The sequence below is a fragment of the Lepus europaeus genome, chromosome 8 (assembly GCF_033115175.1).
Source record: "Lepus europaeus isolate LE1 chromosome 8, mLepTim1.pri, whole genome shotgun sequence".
Lineage (NCBI taxonomy): Eukaryota > Metazoa > Chordata > Mammalia > Lagomorpha > Leporidae > Lepus > Lepus europaeus.
In genome coordinates this window covers 7,735,917-7,756,820 of record NC_084834.1, presented here as the reverse complement: position 1 = coordinate 7,756,820, position 20,904 = coordinate 7,735,917, and the positions used below count along the sequence as shown (strand labels likewise).

The 20,904-nt window shown below is 41.7% G+C and overlaps 1 protein-coding gene across 1 annotated transcript; it reads right to left on the bottom strand.

Annotated features, from left to right (window-relative positions):
• Positions 1 to 14,241: 14,241 nt before the first annotated feature.
• Positions 14,242 to 15,663, bottom strand: LOC133765441 (tripartite motif-containing protein 60-like). The gene has a single exon (XM_062198997.1). It carries the CDS (start codon positions 15,661 to 15,663, stop codon positions 14,242 to 14,244), a length of 1,422 nt encoding a protein of 473 aa, XP_062054981.1.
• Positions 15,664 to 20,904: the final 5,241 nt, after the last annotated feature.

Below are 20,904 nucleotides of genomic sequence, written 5' to 3'. Positions count from 1 at the left end.
AAATAAACCATAAGCTTTCTTGAATGCCAAAAAATGTTGAAAGCCATGCCTAGTTTTTTTAAATATGATTTTACCCATGTGTTTTTGAAGATCCTTTGTGTGTATGAATTTCAACTTTTTTCTTCCTTCCAAAATAAACATGTTTTAGTGCTATTTTCCACAAACTTTAACTGGAATTTATTAATTTGCTTGAGAGGCAGAGAGACAGAAAAAGAGCAAAAAGAGAGTGAGAGTGCACTTCCACCCTCTGGTCTACTCCCCAAATTCCTGCAATGGCTGGAGCTTGGCTAGAACAGAAACTGAGAGCTGGGAATGCAATCTGGGTCTCCTACGTGGGTGGCAGGAATCCAATGACTTGAGTCATCATCTCTGTCTCTCAGGGTCTGCATGTATCTCAGAGCCCATAATGTGTAATAGGGCAGGAAGCTGGAGTCAGCAGCCACACGTGGGAGACAGTGTACTGCAATGTGGGATGTGGGGATACAGTGCAAGGCTATATGCCCATCTCCCATGAACTTTTTGATACACCTTCATATTTATTTTATCCACCAATTTGATTTTTTTTTATTTGACAGGTAGAGTTATAGACAGAGAGAGACAGAGAGACAGAGAGAAAGGTCTTCCTTCCGTTGGTTCACTTCCCAATGGTCGTCACGGCTCGCACTGCGTCGATCCAAAGCCAGGAGCCAGGTGCTTCTAACTGGTTTCCCATGCGGGTGCAGGGGCCCAAGCACTTGGGCCACCCTCCACTGCCCTCCCGGGCCACAACAGAGAGCTGGACTGGAAGAAGAGCAACCGGGACTAGAACCCAGTGCCCATATGGGGTGCTGGCACCGCATGCAGAGAATTAACCAAGTGAGCCACGGTGCTGGCCCCCACCAATTTGATTTTTTTCTTTGACAGGCAGAGTGGATAGTGAGAGAGAGAGAGACAGAGAGAAAGGTCTTCCTTTGCCGTTGGTTCACCCTCCAATGGCCACTGTGGCCGGTGCATTGTGCTGATCCAAAGCCAGGAGCCAGGTGCTTCTCCTGGTCTCCCATGTGGGTGCAGGGCCCAAGGACTTGGGCCATCCTCCACTGCCTTCCCGGGCCATAGCAGAGAGCTGGCCTGGAAGGGGGGAAACCGGGATAGAATCTGGCGCCCCAACCGGGACTAGAACCTGGTGTGCCGGCGCCACAAGGCGGAGGATTAGCCTGTTAAGCCACGGCACCATAAAATCTCTCTTTTTTAAAGATTTATTTTTATTAATTTGAAAGTTAGAGTTACACAGAGGGAGAAGGAGAGGCAGAGAATGAGAGAGAGAGAGAGAGAGGTCTTCCATGTGCTGGTTCACTCCCAAAGTGGCTGCAATGGCTGGAACTGTGCTGATCTAAAGCCAGGAGCCAGGAGCTTCCTCCAGGTCTTCCCACGTGGGTGCAGGAGCCCAAGGACTTGGGCCATCCTCTACTGCTTTCCCAGGCCATAGCAGAGAGCTGGATTGGAAGTGGAGCAGCTGGGATTAAAATTGGTGCCCATATGGGATGCCGGCACTGCAGGTGGTAGCTTTACCCACTACGCCACAGTGCAGGACTCCCCTCTTTCTTTTATATCAGAGAGGAGGTTTGTTCTGCTCTGTTGCCATAGTCTCAGCTCACCTCCTCTCCTCAAAGGAGACCAGTGCCTGGGCACTAGCCCTAGTGGGTATAATATTCATCCACACTGCCACAAGAACCACACAAAGGATCTGTGCAATCCTTATGCGAGCAGATTCCGCAGCAATGACCTTTACCAGGGAATCGGCCTTCCTGCTTTTTGTAACACACATTCGTGAGGATATTTTAAAATAGTGACGGACAAGACTTGTCTAAAATCAGGGTATTTGCAGATGGTTGTATCACAGCACGACGAGGAGCCAGATAATGGGAGACATGTTTTATAATCACTGCTTTTTTGTTAATGTAGGTGACATAGCAATCTGATGAATATCGTGAAGTTCTTAAATTAGAAGTAAAGTTTTGGGTGTAGATCATCGCTACACTCATTCGATACTCTGGAGATTTTGACTTCTTCTACTTGCTTATTGTGGAACAATAAATTATATGTATAGAGCAGCAATTACATACCAGCCGCAAGAATAAGATAGGTGTTTAATCTTTTTTATTTGACAGGTAGAGTTATAGACAGTGAGAGAGAGAGAGAAAGGTCTTCCTTCTGTTGGTTCACTCTCAAAATGGCCTCTATGGCCGGCGCTGCGCCATACGAAGCCAGGCTCCAGGGGCTTCTTCCTGGTCTCCCATGCAGGTACAGGAGCCAAGCACTAGGGCCATCCTCTACTGCTCTCCCAGGCTACAGCAGAGAGCCAGACTGGAAGAGGAGCAACTGGGACTAGAACCCAGCATCTATATGGGATGCCAGCGCACAGAGGATTAACCAAGTGAGCCACGGCGCTGGCCCTATTCATTTTTTAACCATCTGAAGTTTAGACAAACAACTCTGTGAGTTTTATTATCTCTAATTTACAGAAGAATAGATTAAACCTTAGAGAAATTAAATAACTTTTCCAAGGACAACTAGGTAAGTAGCAAGTGTTGAGACACAAATACCAAAACTTACATTGATGGCAATGTTTCTCTTTAAATTTATATTCCTTTCCACTATCAAAAATAGACTGAAGGGGCCGGCGCCGTGGTTCACTTGGTTAATCCTCCGCCTGCAGCGCCGGCATCCCATATGGGCACCGGGTTCTAGTCCCGGTTGCTCCTCTTAAAGTCTGGCTCTCTGTTGTGGCCCGGGAAGGCAGTGGAGGATGGCCCAAGTGCTTGGGCCCCTGCACCCGCATGGAAGACCAGGAAGAGGCACCTGGCTCCTGGCTTCGGATGGGCATAGCTCTGGCCATGGCGGCCATTTGGGGGAGTGAACCAATAGAAGGAAGTGCTCTCTCTCTATCACTGTCTGTAACCCTACCTGTCAAATAAATAAACAATCTTTTTAAAAAAAAGACTGAAGTAGATACTTCACATAAGTTTCAGTTCTTCCCCTTTTAGACTTTGTGTGGGTAAATTGCCATATGTGGGTTACAAGGTTAAAGGCATAAACAACACAGTTCTGGAAGTTCCCAAGGCATAGCTGGATACCAGATGCTCTGGGAGCATAGCGAAGGAGCAGCATGGCTCTGGAACCTGGATATGTAGCTTCACAGCTCTCAGGTTCAGTTTCCATGTTTGCTTACTGAGATTAACAACTGCTACCTCACAGGGATGTTATGATAGCTCTTCTAGTGTTTGGATACCGCATTAATCCCAGGGCAGTGTGTAACAGATCACTAACACGGCTAGACCAGACATTACTGAGAGAGGTCTTTCTTAGTCCTCCTTGCATTCTCAGAAAACATCTCAACTCCTGAGGTTGACAAGAACCGTCTGCAAAACAGACTGAGAAAGGACAGTAAAAGAGGAACTAGAGCTATTCAGAGTTTGGATTTGGATCCTGAATGATTACTATGAACATTTTTGAGCAAGAGAAAATTCAAGTGTGAAGAAAATGAAGCAGTTTTTTCTAACGAATCAGTGTGGAGAAGATGCGATCAAAAGAAACAATTCTGTCCAAATTCCACTGGGTAATGCCATCTGAATCATGCCTCATACATCAAAAAAGGAAATGAACAACCTTACAAAGAATTCGTGGTAAAGATGAGGAGGAGCCTGGGTCATGAGGGAATCTGAGCTTAGCTCGTTTTGTTTTCCCCAATTATGTGCGCACCAAAAGGATAAAACAAAACAAAAAGCCTTGCCTGTATATCAAATATTTAAAAACTGGTTTCTTTTCAAGGATAATGAACAGAAAAAGCAGACTGGTCAAACAATTCAGAATGGCTTCTCTTCTGACGAGGTGCTGATGTTGCAGGAAAGCTGGGGTTGGTGTTGTATCAGTGGTGGCATGAGGAGTCTTCGGCTCCAGTCACTTGGGTCTGTGCCTTGTCCCCAGAGAGGGGCCAGGTACTATAGCTGGTTGGATTCTTTAGGAACAGCACAGCTCTCATGTTACAGCTGTTTTGTGTTGAAACTCTCCATGTTGCAGCCCTCTGGGTTATAGTCTCTGTATTACGGCTCTCTCCTCTCTGCCAGGTTTCTTGAGTGTTGCAGTCTTCTGGGTTACAGCTTTTCTTCTCTGCTGGGTTTTTTGTCTCACAACCATGATGAATGAGGCACAGGGGTAGAAAGGAGCAAAGTGAATGGCATTTATTGAAGAAGGCAGAGGAAGCCTCGTGGCAGCCAGGAGGGCTGCCCTGAAGGCACTGTCCAGCAGGCCTGGCTGGTTCAGGATTTTATGTATTTGTAAAGCAGGAAGTTCTCCCTGATTGGCTGAGGTGTATGCTAATGAGGCATGACTCAATTAGACAACTGACATTGGAGTATGTTTTGCACAGAAGTGTGGGAATTGCTCAGACAGGTGTAGTCCACAGGGTCAACAACATCTGAAGATTACATAGCCTATGTTTCTCCCATCTCCTCTTCCCTCAGGGCTCCTGGAGTTATGTCATATGTTCTTTTATCTCTGTCTCTCTTTTTCTTGCTATAATTTTTCTTTCCTTTCCAGGGGCTCCTGGTGTCCCTGTCAATGGCATTTGATATGTCAGTGTGGCTAGACTAAACTGTAAGGATGGAAAGAAGGGTGACAATCGTTTTGTAGCATGTAGTATATAAGCTGAAGCACAAGTTTTGTTTTGCTCAAACACTAATCTAGCTACTAATGTGAAAGAGTTTATCAGATGTCATTAACAGTGCTTGATCATTGGGGCCAATAGTTGTAGTGTAGCAGGTAAAGCCCTAGGCTGTGACACTGATATCCACTATGGGCACTGGATTGTGTCCTGGCTGCTGCACTTCCAAACCAGCTACCTGCTAATGGCCTGGGAAAAGCAGTGGAAGATGGCCCAAATATTTAAGTCCCTGCCATCTATATGGAAGACCCAGATGCAGCTCCTGGCTCTTGCATGGCCCAGTCTTGGACGTTGTGACCACCTAGAGAGTGAACCAGTGAATAGAAGCTCAGTTGCTCTCTATTAAATAATTAAATCTTGAAAAAATTTCTCTGAACAAGTAACTTTGGAGACAGTACACTTGGTGCATGTAATCTAATAACGTGAGTCATTAAAAGGGACTGAAGTCCTCCTGGCAAGAGACTCCAAACAGCCAATAGTTGTCCAGTTTTCCCTCTTCTCTCACTCTTCCCTTCCTGTTTGTGGACAGCAACTTCTGCCCTTAACCTTATTGTTCCAGGTTGCACATAATCTTCCTGTTCTGCTTTATTGACTTTGACAATGGTTAGGCAGCCCTGACAATCCCATGAGCAAATTCCTTGTAATACATCTATTTCCTCACCCTATTGGTTTTGCTTCTCTAATGGAACTATGACTGAGACTCCATGGATATCATCCACTCTAATACCTTCAACTACCTTCTTGCTGTTCTCTCTTCCCCTTCCCATTGTTATTTGAAAGGTAGAGACAGAAAGACAAGATCTTCCATCCATGGGTCCACTCCCCAAATACCGACAACAGCCAAGGGTGGGCCAGGCTGAAGTCATGAGTCTGGAACTGAATCCAAGCGTCTCACTTGGGTGTCAGGGATCCAAGTATTTCAGTCATCACCTGATGCCTCCCATGTGCACACCAGCAGGAAGCTGAATCAGAAGTGGAGCACCTGGTTCAAGTCCCAGCTCCTCCAATATGGGTGCAGATGTGGCAAGCAACATCTTAACCACTATGCCAAATGCCCTTTCCAAGTACTTTATTTTGTCAGAAAGATACATCTAAAAATGATTATATTCAAGAGTTTATTTGAATGAATCAGAACACTTAAATAAAAACAAGAAACATATTTCAATTGTATATGCTCAGATGTGTCTATTAATGTATTTTTGAATGTAGAATTAGTGTAAATTGTCTTATATTTCTGTTAACCTGATTTTGCCCCCATTTTAAAATATATATATATGTATATATATATATAGTGGTCATATTAGATTTTCTAGAGCTGCTACGAGTGTAACACATTACTATAGCTGGGTGGCTTAATAAATTAAAATACTTTGTCTTACAATCATGGAGTTGTGAAGTCCAAAATCGATCTGTGAGCAGGAACAGTCCCCTTGAATCTTTAGGAGATAATCCTTCCATGCTTCCATGTTCCCAGTGACTGCCACGATCCTTGGCATTACTTGGCTTGTAACTCTGTCACCCCAGTGTCTGCCTCTGCTTTTACATGTTACTCTCCTCAGTCTATAAATGTGTTCCTTAATTTTCTTATGAAGACACCAGTCATTGGATTTAGTCTTTACCCTAATAGAATATAATCTCATCAAAACCAATTGCATCTGCAAAGACCCTATTTCCAAATAAGGTCATATTCTTAGGATCTAGGTAAATAAGGATCTTGGAAGGACTCCATTTAATCTGCTGTAGTGATGGTCTTTCATATTGTAAAGTCTTTCCCCCAATTGGGAATACCTACATTTATTGGGAAAAATAATGCATATTGGCTATAAAATATAGACTGCTCCTAGGTCAAAAAGCAAAATGTGTAAACATAGCACCATGGTGATTGTATACAACTAACTGTATAATTGCAGTCATTTGAACTACTGCCATGGACAGCCTAAATCTTGATGAGATCAATCAAATCTTGACAGGAGATAAAGCTATCAAGCGCTTTCAGCAATGATTTCATGCTGGGAAAGAAATTAACTGGAAAACTGACAAGAAAAAACCCACAATGGGTGGCTACCACATTTGCAGTCACTCGAAGAGCTGAGATCTTGAGACACTTCTTTTTCACAAATGCAGAGGTAGTAAAAAGAAATTTAAGGAAGTTTTCAACATGTTTACATACATGCACAATGCGTAGATTTTGTGTTCTGATAATGTACTTTAATGGCGTAGTCAGCATTATGATAGTGCACTTTAATGGAGTTAGATTTGCAAAAAAATACACCAAATGAATGAGAACTCTCTACAGTAGTAAACGACTTAACCCTTCAGTGTTAGAAACAATGTGAACCTAAAATACCTAGTGTAACAAATTATAAAAAATGCTGGCAGTTCAAAATAGTAGGAAAGGGCAGGCATTTAGGGGAGTGGAAAAGTGAATGGGCTTCCCTCATTCTTTGTTTTTTCTGCCTCTCAAATATTTAAAACAGTGGGAAGCTAAAAAAAGCTTAAAAAACCCTAAAAATAAAATTATACATGCAAACGTATTACCAGGACAGCTTATGCAATTTCCTGTAGGGAATGCATAAGAGCTGGCGTCCCTGGTCCTCACATTTGGAAGTCTTGCCTTGCAATGAACAGTTTGTGTTGCTTTTATGGCACAGCCATCCCTGGTGACCATGTTCACATTCATTTTCTGTGGGGTGCTGCTTTTATTTGAAAATTTTCTGCAACATCCACTGACCTGAGCATTCTCTGTTACATTTTCACATCTTTTGTGCAATGCTCTTGTGTTGCTTAAGGAACAAAGAAATCCATTCCACATGGGACTCTATATACAGGCTACCAATTTGGTGGAAACATTAGTGATGGTTGAGCAGCAACAGTTGAATGTCTTCTTATCCTAGGGTGCACATAATTAATTTTGGACCAGTCAGTACCTTCATGGCTTCTTTGGGAAGATGATGCCTTTAATTCCTTAAAGGTTTCTGGAATTTCATGAACTGGAAGGAATGCCAAGATAGACAAATTCATTTTTTTTAATCTTTAATGAATATGAATTTCCAAAGTACCGCTTATGGATTACAATGGCTTCCCCCCCCATAACTTCCCTCCCACCCGCAACCCTCCCCTTTCCCGCTCCCTCTCCCCTACCATTCACATCAAGATTCATTTTCAATTCTCTTTATATACAGAAAATCAGTTTAGTATATATAAAGATTTCAACAGTTTGCCCCCACATAGCAACACAAAGTGAAAAAATACTGTTGGAGTACTAGTTATAGCGACAAATGCATTTTTAAAGTGAAGTGTTTACCATGGCCATATAATGTGGCTCATGTCTTCTCCAGAGTTTAACTATCTCTTATACTGCATTTTTTTTAAAAAGGGGAATTGTTTATAGAATTTTGAGTATTAGGATTTCAACATTTTGGGTTCTAAATTTTTGGGATTGTGGTTTTTTTTGGGGGGGGATTTTGGATGACAGATTTTGATCTTTTGGTATTTAAACATTTAGGATGACATTGGGGATTATCTTTCAGGATTACAGTCAGAAGCAAATGTAAATATGTAACATCAAAGAGTGATGATTGATGTAAAAAGGAATTCAGGTAATGATGTAAAGAGTGACATAACTTCAGAGAGATCACTGGGGGTATGATTCATTTTTTAAAAAATTTTTTATTTTTATTTTTGACAGGCAGAGTTGATAGTGAGAGAGAGAGAGAGAGAGAGAGAGAGAGAGAGAGAGAGAGAGAGAAAGGTCTTCCTTTTTGCCATTAGTGCACTTCCCTGGGAAGTATGGGAACGGCCCTGGCTAGAAGGCTTCATGTATCATGGTGTAGTCTCTGTGGTGTCTTTTCAAGGGACACAAAATATCCACCCAACAGACCAACTGTAGTGACCGCATCAGTATTCCTGGCACATTTATAGTTCCTCTAGGGCCAAATGCAATCTGCTAACTAGAGATATATATATATATATATTTTTTTTTTTTTGACAGGCAGAGTGGATAGTGAGAGAGAGAGAGAGAGAAAGGTCTTCCTTGTTGCCGTTGGTTCACCCTCCAATTGACGCTGCAGCTGACGCATCTCGCTGATCCGAAGCCTGGAGCCAGGTGCTTCTCCTGGTTTCCCATGCGGGTGCAGGGCCCAAGGACTTGGGCCATCCTCCACTGCCTTCCCGGGCCATAGCAGAGAGCTGGCCTGGAAGAGGGGCAACTGTGACAGAATCCGGCGCCCCAACTGGGACTAGAACCTGGTGTGCCGGTGCCACAAGGCGGAAGATTAGCCTGTAAAGCCACGGTGCTGGCCTGGGGGTATGATTCATTTTTAATCTCAGTTTTTCCGCATAGTTTATTTTTGGTATTTATTTACTCATGCCATATACAAGCATTTATTCCTATATTACCCCAAAAGAGTTGCATGATAGCCCATTGTACATTTGTACCAAAATTTGTTGAAGTTGTCTATGTCTTCTAGCCGTTTTACGTGGTTTAGAAAAGGAATTTCCAAATATATGTATATATATATATATATACATATATATTTTATATATAAAGGAATTTCCACATATACCCTTGATTCCAAGTAGTACTCAATTTTTTTTTAAGGATTTATTTATTTGAGATAGAGTTACAGAGGGAGGTCTTCCATCTGCTGGTTCATTCCCTAAATGGCCACAATGGCCAGAGCTGGGCCAGTCTGAAGCCAGGAGTCAGAAGCTTCTTCCAGACCTGCCATGCGGGTGCAGAGGTGTGCGGGTGCAGAGGTGTGAGCACATGGGCCATCTTCCACTGCTTTCCCAGGCCACAGCAGAGAACTGGATAGAAAGAGGAGCAACTGGGAGTCCAATCAGTGCCCACATGGGATGCCAGGCCCAGAGGTGGCAGCCTTACTGGCCACACCATGGCATGGCCCCTCGTAAAATTTCTTATGAAGGTACAATGTCAGAATACAATTTAAATTTGGAAAAATAGTTTGATTATTCCCAACATGTTGAATCAGATCACATATCTTCTAACCCTGTTTTTCTGCCAACATTTCCCGCATCCCAGGGAAAGGGTATTTTTAAGTTCTACAAATCTGTGCATTACAACCTCACATCTGCAATCGGATTGAATACTATGCCAATAACTGATTGGCTAGTCTGTCTTGCTTTTGTCTCTTTTAATCCTCTTGGATTGTGTATTAGTGGTTTTCTTGTCTCTTTCCTAGGTTGTAGAAAACACTGATTATGAATAATCAACATTTACTCTAAAGTGAATATAAATGAAAAGTGCCAAAAATATTGCAACAAGATCTGGCTGTATTTCATGCCACCAAGGCATAAGGCAATTTGTAAAAATTAACCATTTTTAAAAAGTACTTTATCTGAAAGGCAAGGCAGTGGTGGGAATAGGGAGGTATCTTTCAACCTGCTGGCTCATTCCCAATGTGTACAACAGCCAAATGCTGGGCCAGGCCAAACTCAGGAAACTACAACTCCATCTGGGTGTCCGACGTGGGTGGCAGCCATCCCCTGCTGCCTCCAAAGGTGCACATTAGCAGGAAGACGGAACGTGGAGTGGAGCCAGGACTCACACTAGGCACTTCACCACGGGTTGAAGGCATCCCAAGAGGCTGCTTAACTGCTGCACCAGACACCTGCACTGGATGTGATGTTTTCAACCAGAGTTGCTTCTTTTCCTGCTTGATGTCCCATTGACTTCTACCTGAGGCATCTCATAGGAAACCCAGTAGGTACTCCTGGATAATTCGATTGGGTTCCCACTGGAAGAGCATTGTATGGAACTACCTTATGGCAAGCTGTTTCTTGTTCAACATCCCGCTGAGTAATCCTGATTTCACGTGTGTCCTGTGGTAGACCTGTGAATCTAAATGTTTAGCTTGACCTAAGAAAGTCCACTGGGATATGTCATTAAGCAACTTAGATATAAAAACATAGATTGTCATAGACTGGCAAGCAATTAAAATACTTAAGCCGGCATGCTCATTCTAAAATTTATCTGATGAAAACTGTCATCAGATACAAAGAATTAGTGCTACAGTATTTTTTTTTTTTTTTGACAGGCAGAGTGGATAGTGAGAGAGAGAGAGAGAGAGAGAGAGAAAGGTCTTCCTTTTTGCCTTTGGTTCACCCTCCAATGGCCGCTGCGGCCGGCGCACCGCGCTGATCCGAAGCCAGGAGCCAGGTGCTTCTCCTGGTCTCCCATGCGGGTGCAGGGCCCAAGGATTTGGGCCATCCTCCACTGCCTTCCCGGGAGGGGCCACCGGGACAGAATCCGGCACCCCAACTGGGACTAGAACCCGGTGTGCTGGCGCCACAAGGCGGAGGATTACCCTTTAAGCCACGGTGCCGGCCTGCTACAGTATTTTTTTTTAACAAGATTTATTTTATTTATTTGAAAGACAGAGTTAGAGAAAGAGGTAGAGACAGAGAGAGAGGTCTTCCATATGCTGGTTCACTCCCCAGATGGCCACAATGCCCAGACCTGTGCCGATCTGAAGCCAGGAGCCAGGAACTTCTTCTGGATCTCCCACATGGGTGCAGGGGCCCAAGGACTTGGGCCATCTTCTACTGCTTTCCCAGGCCACAGCAGAGAGCTGGATTGGAAGAGGAGCAGTTGGGGCTAGAACCGGCCCCCATATGGGATGCCAGAGCTTCAGGCCAGGGTTTTAACCTGCTGTGCTACAGCGCCAGCCTATAGAGTGCTATAATATTTATGAGTGTGGCAGCAGCCCATGTATAGTCCAATAGACTAGATAACAGATATGGCGCAGGTATCATTGTTGAGATGTGGAGGAATGATCCATTGATAAATGATGTTGTGACACATGATTTGCTTTTCAGATTTATTTGAAAGAGTCACCCGGGGCAGGGTGGGGGGGGGAGGGAGTGTCTTCCATCTGCTGGTTCACTCCCCAAATGGCCACCTTGGCCAGAGCTGATTTGCTGCCAGGAGCCAGGACCTGTTTCTGGGTTTCCCATGTGGGTGCAGGGGCCCAAGCACATGGACCATCTTCTACTGCTTTTCCAGGCCATAGCAGAGAGCTGGATCAGAAGAGCAGCAGCTAGGATTCAAACTGGTGCCCATATGGGATGCCAGTGCTGCAAGCCAGGGCTTTAACCTGCTGTGCCACAGTGCTGGGGGCCCCAACATGGTTATTTTTATGCTACATATAGTACAGGCATGTTCTATCATATTCTTAAACACAAAGTCAATTCCAAGTAGATACAAAAGGGTTTTGAAGTACAGTTATCTTAACATCATTTGTACAGAAGATTTCTTAAAGAATCCAAATAACAAAGGGAAAGACAGATAAAAACGTTAAACCTATGAACTGTTGAAGACACCACTGAGAGAAGTCTAAGTTTGAAGAGTCCTGCAGTGACTATAACTGCCAAAGGACTGAAACTATAAAATGTTAAAAGCTAAAATAAATTGACAAGATAGGCAGACCAACAGAAAAATAGGAAAAAAGTATTTCACAGAAGATAATTAATAATAATTGTAAAACATGAAAATACTATAATAATAAGTAGAAGCAACATTTCACTTCTTGCAAATTATAATCTTTTAAAAAATATTTATTGGTTTGAAAGGCAGAGTTAGAGATAGCTTTCATTTGCTGGTTAACTCCCAAAATGACACCAGTGGCAAGTGCTGGGCCACATCAAAGCCAGAAGCTTCATCTAGGTCTCTTATGTGAGTGGCAAGGGTCCAAGTACTTTGGGCCATCTTCTCCTGTTTTCTCTGGCTCATTACCAGGAGCAGGAGTGGAGTAGCCAGCACTTGAACCAGCACTTATGTGGGATGATGGCATGATGCACTGCAGGTTTTTAAAATATAAACAAACAAATATTATTGAGGACTAATAGCACTGAATGTTTATACCCTATGGATAAGATTGTGAACAGACATATCACACTGGAAAATAACCTGACATTATCCAATAAAGATGAAGACCCAACAATTCACATTCTAAAGAAAGCAGGAGCCACCCTTGTGAAAGTTCTCAACTGAGTATCCATCAGATATGGAAGAGAAATGAAGTACAATCTTAGGGAAAAGAATGGGTGTACCACATAAACATGAAGTTGAATGGAAAAAATATAAGACACATTAACAATTCAGTATCATTAACATTACATAAAGTACTAAAACATTTGGAAGTAAACAACATACTGCTTAGGGATAGAAAGATACAATGGCAAAAGTTTAAGGAGGGAAAAAAAACTATCAAACCAAAAATAATGGAGGAAATCAGCTAGGACAGGGAGTAAAGAAGTTGGGTTTTATAAGGGATACAAATGAAACTTAAAAAGTACATCATTAGCACATGGTTGGTTTTTTTTTAATTATGTTCTACACACTTTTATAAAAACACCTTGTTGAGGCTATGTACATATGAAAAATACTCATTTTGCATTATTTACAAAAATCAGAATGTCCAAAATAAACACGCATCAGTGGGGAAATGGTTAGATAATATGGAACTGTCAATATTAAACATAAAATAATTAAAAAAGGAAAAGGCTCTAGATTATGAGAAAGAAGTATAGATGTATTTAGCTGGAGGTGTCATATTATCAGAAAATGCAAAGGAATCTAAAATAAGCTATTAGAAGTAAAATTGGCAGGACTTGGATACAATATTAATGTACGAAAATCAATTTTCTATTTACTAGCAGTGAACAGTCAGAAAACTGAAGTCAAATATCATGAAGAAGCATTAAAAAATTCAAATACTTAGGGATAAGCCTGACAAGAGGTAAAGACATGATGGAAAATTATGGAACATTTCAGAGATACTAAAGATGCAAATAAATGATTTATGGACTATAAGACTCAATATTGTCAATCATCCCCAAATTAACCAAAAATACACAACACAATCCAATTCAAAAACTCAGCAGTCTTTTTTCTTGACATGTGTTTTGAAATCTTACATATCTGTGTATCTGCTAAAAGATATAAATCCCTGAATTAATATAAATGAACTTTAGAAGAAAACCATGAAACCAAGTTAACAGGGGATTGTGATGAGAGGTCAGATCTCCACATGACATAAAAGACAACAGGTGAACGCAGCTCAAAGGCACTTTCTCCAAATGGGAACCAAGGAAAGACTACTGACTGTATATATATAGATATATGTGTGGTAAAGAAAACTGTAAGAGCATTAACTCATTTTCCACAAAACTAAGTCAATACTGACATACATGCATACATATACAATACATTGTAACTGAGAAAGACTAAGGCCAGCAAAAGTGGAAACTTCCTAGACAGAGCAGGTGGCCCCAGAGTATTCATGCATGTTTTATGAATAAAGGCTTAAGATCTAAGAATTTCTAAAGCATTTTCCAACTGAGCCTCATAATCTACTCCATAAAATAGGCTATATAACCACACTTTTTATAAGCTGCTGAAACTGAGACATAAACTATTCTGGTTTGCAGGAAAAATTGAAAAAAAAAAATCATCAACACTATAGATTCACCATTTTGGTCATGTCCATTAAGAGAAAAAGAAATGATCCAATATTTCATCATTCAAAATCTGTAACTGTACAGATTTGAAGAGGTTTTGAGTCAGTTCCAGTGTAGAAATAGGGCCAAAGTACTCCTGTAAAATAATCACTAAAAGTGTACAGAATAGATCTATCGTTAAGATTATAAAAGGAAACCTCACCCATTTCAAAGTCTAAAAAAATGCCAATCTTATTTGGTGTTACATGTGGCAGAAGCTGAATTTTCCTAGGACCTACTGCAACATAATTACCCTGACCCCATAGCCCAATTCCCCATAACCCATCCTGTACTAAAATTGGTTGATTATGACTCTTTCTTTTTCTGGGAAGAGATTCTGTACAGACACCTATAATCCATTCATACTTATCTTTGACTTCTACCTCCCAGTACTGCCTGCCAGAATTATATTCCTTAGAACCTAGAACAGCTGGGCAGAGATAAAATCTTTTTGGGTTAGGTGGTAACTTTTGCGTTATATTTCCGTATTTCACAGATTTCCCATCTCCTGAGACAACAAGTTTACGATGTGCTGTGTCAGGATCTAGAATTACATCAACTTGAAATCGCTGGATAATTTTATTCAGGCCAGAATATTGTGGTGGAAGACGGTAACCATAGTCTTTTAATTGAAATGAAAACAGTTCAGGGCATTTTAAGTTTTTATATCTGAGGTAGACACTCTTAATATCTGCCAGCAACTCCAGATCTGACTCTATGCGTTTTCTCTTTATCTCTTTTATGAAGTGCTTTAATGAGGTGGCATGATCTGAAAATTTTGTTAGGTTTTCACTTAGTTTTACCAAAATACCCATCTCATCATCTTGTAATTGTCTCAGTACATTCTCTCGCTCATTTTGGAGAAACAACATAAATTGCTCGAATTCAGCCTTGATTTCTTCTCTTCTATGTTCTGCCTTTATCTTCAGTTCCAGTGATTTTGTGGTATGCATAGTGATCACTCTTAAACTGTGCTCTATTTTCTCTTTCCATGCCATAATGTAACACTCCAAGTTTTTCCTATGATAGGGGGCAGCCTCCTCTATGGGCCAAATATAGTGATGGAGGTGATCAGCAGAGAAACTGCACTGTGGACATAAAACCTCTAGGTCCTTCTGACAGAATAAAGTCATAATCTGATGGTGTTTCTCACACATAAGCTTCTCTTCCTGCCTTTTCCTTTTACTTCTTCTTATTTGGAGTAGCTTGGCAATTTCAGTCAAATTACTCAGCTGGTTATTGCTCATGAATTTCCTTTCTGGACAGCGTAAATGGCAAAAAGGACAAGGGAAACTATCATTTAGATCCTTCCAGGACATACTGATGCAGGAGAAACAGAAGTTATGCCCACAGTGGATGGTCACTGGGTCTTTCAAGTATTCCAGACAGATGAGACATTTAGCCTCTGCTTGGAGGTCTGACAAGACTGTCAAAAACTCCATGGAGCTTTAAGAAAAGGTGGTAGGTAAGGTAACACTTCTTTTAGTGAGACCTGGCTCTTGAGAGCTCAAGACCAAGTACACGATAGAAATCCTCCCCTAGACCTTAAAAGCTACCAGCTTTCAGTCTCACTGGCTTGGCATGATGATGGTCGCCTCTGAAAATGTGATTAGCACTCTGAACCTCAGCTCCAGGGTCTGCTGCCACGAATGCTCCACAGCCTGTAGCCTCTGTATATTAAAACACAGCAGCTGAGCTACTGCTCTTCTCACTTATGATCCGAAGTCCAGCTTAACAGCTTTCTTGCTCAAGAAACTATCTTCAGATCCAAGATAAAAAAATCCTCCCTACAGATGAGAGAAGATATTTAGATTAAAACTGACTCTAAACTCATCAATGCATTATAACATTCATACAAGAATAATCAAGGAAAGTTACAATAACTGGATAGAATCCTTGTAAACCCAGAGAATTCATATGGTAGAGATTCACTCGAGTGTAACTTATTTTTTTTTTATTTGACAGGTAGAGTTACAGACAGTGAGAGAGTGAGAGACAGAGAGAAAGGTCTTCCTTCTGTTGGTTCACTCCCCAAATGACCGCCATGGTTGGTGCTGTGCCCATCCGAAGCCAGTAGCCAGGCGCTTCCTCCTGGTCTCCCATGTGGGTGCAGGTGCCGAAGCACTTGGGCCATCCTCCACTGCTCTCCCAGGCCATAGCAGAGAGCTGTACTGGAAGAGGAGCAACTGGGACTAGAACCCGGGGCCCATATGGGATATCGGCGCCATAGGCAGAGATTAACCAAGTGAGCCACAGCACCAGCCTCTCGAATGTAACTTATTAAATCTTGCTCCAAAATATCTAGTATGAATCTAATTATGAGAAAATTAATATAACCTGGATTGCAGGGTACTCTGTAACGCAACTGGTATATATTTTCAAAAATGTTAATGTCCTTAAAAACAAAGTTCTAGATTTAAGATGTAAGAAACATGACAAATAAACATTGTCATCTTCTATCAGATCTGAGATCTTAAAATTTTTGTGGTGGAAAGTATATGGCATAACAGTTAAGAAGTCACTTATAGGGCCTGTGCCCCCATACTGGAGTACTTGAGTCCAAACCCTGGCTCCTGATTCCTGCTAATGTAGATCTTGAAAGCCAGGGGTAATGATACAAGTAGCTGAGGGTTCCTACCACCCATAAGGGAGATCTGGTTGCAGAGTTATCTGCCTCCCACTCTACCTTTGTGGAAATTTGGGGGAGTGAACCACAGGTAGGAGTTTCTCTGACTCTCAAATAAAAAACAGAACTTTGAGGACAAATGTGATAATTTTAGTTTGGGTTATAATCACATAATACTATATCAGTGTTAAACTGGAAGCAACATAATTATCATAGATATGAATGTTTTGGGAACCACATTGTTGTACAGCAGAACACAGCTGCCTGCAATGCCAGCATCCTTTTTTTTTTTTCTTTTTTTTTTGACAGAGTGGACAGTGAGAGAGAGAGACAGAGAGAAAGGTCATCCTTTGCTGTTGGTTCACCCCACAATGGCCGCTGCGGCCGGCACGCCGCAACGATCCAACGCCAGGAGCCAGGTGCCTCTTCCTGGTCTTCCATGTGGGTGCAGGGCCCAAGCACTTGGGCCATCCTCCACTGCACTCCTGGGCCACAGCAGAGAGCTGGACTGGAAGAGGAGCAACCAGGACAGAATCTGGCCCAGACCAGGACTAGAACCCGGTGTGCCGGCGCCACAGGCGGAGGATTAGCCTATTGAGCCGCGGTGCCAGCCAATGCCAGCATCCTCTATCAGTATTGGTTCAAGTCCTGGCAGCTCCACTTTCTATCCAGCTCTCTGATAACAGCCTGGGAAAGCAGCAGAAGATGGCCCAAGTGCTTGGGCTCCTAACATCCTGAATAGAGTTCTAGGCTCTTGGCTTCCACCTGGCCCATCCCTGGCCCAAGTTACGACCATTTGGGAAATGAACCAGAAGATGGGAAATATTTCTCTTTCTCTCTTTCAAAGAAATAATAAAAATAAAATCTTAAAAAGTGAGCTCCTAGCATCTGGTTCATTCCCCCCAAATGCCTTCCAGGGGCCAGGACTGGTCTGGCAGGTCTCCCACATGGGTAGCTGGAATCCAAATACTTGAGAACTAACTACCATGTTCCACAGCCTGCATTAGCACAAAGTAGCTAATCCAATGTGAGACACAGACATCTTAACAGCTAGGCTAAATGCCAGCTACCCATCACCATTTTTCTTTTGAAATTTTAAAAATAAGAAGTGAAGGGGCCAGCACCGTGGCTCACTTGGCTAATCCTCTGCCTGCAGCGCCGGCACTCTGGGTTCTAGTCCCAGTTGGGGTGCTGGATTCTGTGCCAGTTGCTCCTCTTCTAGTCTAGCTCTCTGCTATGGCCTGGGAGAGCAGTGGAGGATGACTGAAGTGCTTGGGCCTTGCACCTGCATGGGAGACCAGGAGGAAGCACCTGGCTCCTGGCTTTGCATTGGTGCAGCGTGCCAGCTGCGGCAGCCATTTGGGGGGTGAACCAATGGAAAAAGACCTTTCTCTCTGTCTCTCACTAACTCTACCTGTAAAAAAAAAAAAAGAGAGAAGAAGTGAAGGAGAGAAACTTACTGTTTTCAAGAAACTCAATTTTAAGGAAATCAAATTCCTCTGTCAACTGTATGAGCCACCTCACCACCAATACAGTATCTTTCAAATCATTCTATCATATACTACTAGATACTTTTTCAACTATTCTTTCTCTTCTCCAATTCCTCATAAATCAGTAACAAAGCAATAGTATGGGCATGGCTTCAACATAGGAACTAGGCTTTGTCTCGATGATTTAGCAGGTTCTTTTACTATATAGACTTTCTTATCAGAAGAATAGGAAAAATGCAATGTCTCTCCTTATAATTATTCACAAATCAAGGTTTGACTCAGTGTTTTGGGCTTGCATAAGCAAAAACTATCACAGCAAAATGGTATAGGAAGCAGTGTTTTTACAATGTAAGGATTCATACTACTAAGAGGACACAAAGTTTGAATCCTGGCTCAACTACTTCCTGGGTGTCTTTATGGAGAATTCATAGCTTTAAATTCACTTCTTTGACATGTAAAATAGAAATTATAATAATCTTTTTCTGTAATGAAAGTATTATATAAATGGTAGCTAAAACATGCCCATTATTCCTGACAAGAGGAACTTTCATGTTAGATATATATTGGTATATATATTCAAATAATGTCTATACAATGATTTGCTCATTAGTTCTTTTAAATATTTTTCAATTTACGATAAAGTCTTCTGCCTCCAACTTTGTCCTGTAGACAATCTTAAGTTCTAATTTGCCTATTGCTTCTTTTTTCTTAGATCTTATTTTTTTAAATTTATTTTGTAAGGAATACAAATCTCATAAGCATAACTTTAGGAATATAATTATTCTTCCCACCATAACAGCCCTCCCACTGATAGTCCCACCCCCCTTTTCCTCCCTCTCCCCTTGCCAGTCCCATTCTCTATTAAGATTTCCAATTAACTTTGCATACAGAAGACCAACTTTATACTAAGTAATGATTTCAACAATTTGTGGGTGCGCACACACACACACACACCTCATAACTGGTTTTACAGTTAACTCTCAACACAACTCATTGAGAACAGAAGTCCTGCATGGGGAGTTAGTACACAGTGACTTGTTAACTTAACGATTAACACTCTTATGTATGATGTCAGCAACCACCCAAGGCTCTTGAAATAAGCTGCCTAGGCTATGGAAGCCCTTTGAGTCCACAAACTCCATTAGTATTTGCACAAGGCCATAAGCAAAGTGGAAGTTCTCTTCTCTCTTTATAGAGAAAAGTACATCCTTCTTTGATGGCCATTCTTTCCACTGGGGTCTCACTCACAGAGATCCTTCATGTAGAACTTTTTTTTGTCACGGTGTCTTAGCTTTCCATGCCTGAAGCCTAGAGCTTTTTGATATAGCTGAACTTGTCACTCGAACCTTTACTTTTTAAACTGGTTAAGTCTTTAATAACAGATCAGGACAAAGCACACCTCTCCTCCTCAGCTTACTGTATAATGCCCTTTGTATTTCCTCATCTTCATCTGACTAAAGTACTTGACCTTTTCATTTTTTAAACATAGGTGTGATGCTCTTCTGTCTACACAAACCACTTTTTTTTTCTTTTTCCTTTCTTTCTTTCAAGTTTTTATTTAATGAATGCATTTTTTTCTTAGATACAACTTCAGGAATATAGTGGTTCTACCCCCCTTACCCCCCAACTCCCATCCCTCCTCCCTCTCCCATCTCCTCCTTCATTATGGTTTATTTTTAGTTTGACTTTATATACAGAGGACCAACTCCATGCTAAGCATAGACTTCAACAATTTGCACCCATGCACACACACAACATATAGAGTACAGTTTGGGAAGAAAATTTACAGTTGATTCTCATATTACAATTCATTAGGGACAGAGGTCCTCCATGGGGAGCAAGTACACAATGACTTCTGTTGTTCCTTTAACAATTAACTCTTATTTATGACATTGACCACTCGAGGCTCTTGCCTTGGGCTTCCAAGGCTATGGAAGCCTTTTGTGACCATGGAATTCATCAGTATTTGGACATGGCCATAAGCAAAGTGGATGTTCTCTCCTCCCTTCAAAGAAGAGTATCTCCTTCTTTGATGACTCTTTCTTTCCACTAAGGTCTCATAGAGATCCTCTGTGTAGGATAATTTTTTGCCACAGTCTTGGCTTTCCATGCCTGAGATGCTCTTGCAGGCCTTTCAGCCCAATCAGGAAGCCTTAAGGATTGAATCTAAGGACAGAGTACAAACCACTCTTTAAGTCATCCTTTCCTTACTTTGTTCCTCAGACTGAGCTTTGCTCCTTTAGGAGACTACGCCCAAAAAAAAAAAAAAAAATGTTCTCTGGGATGGTTTATTATGTGTCAGGAACTATACTTAGGCTTTTCAATACAGTTACAGATTCTAATTAAACCATGAGAACAACTTTGTAAGTTAGGAGATATTATCTTCAATTGTAAAATTTGAGTGTACAAGAATCTGAACATGCTTATCCAACATTACATCAACTGACATAGCCGCTGGGATTATACCTAATCACTAAGCTACACTGTCCTTCATACTCCCAGAGCTTTATATATCAAAGCACCTTATTTTTTTTTGTTTGTTTATTTTGTTTTCACTGGTTCATATT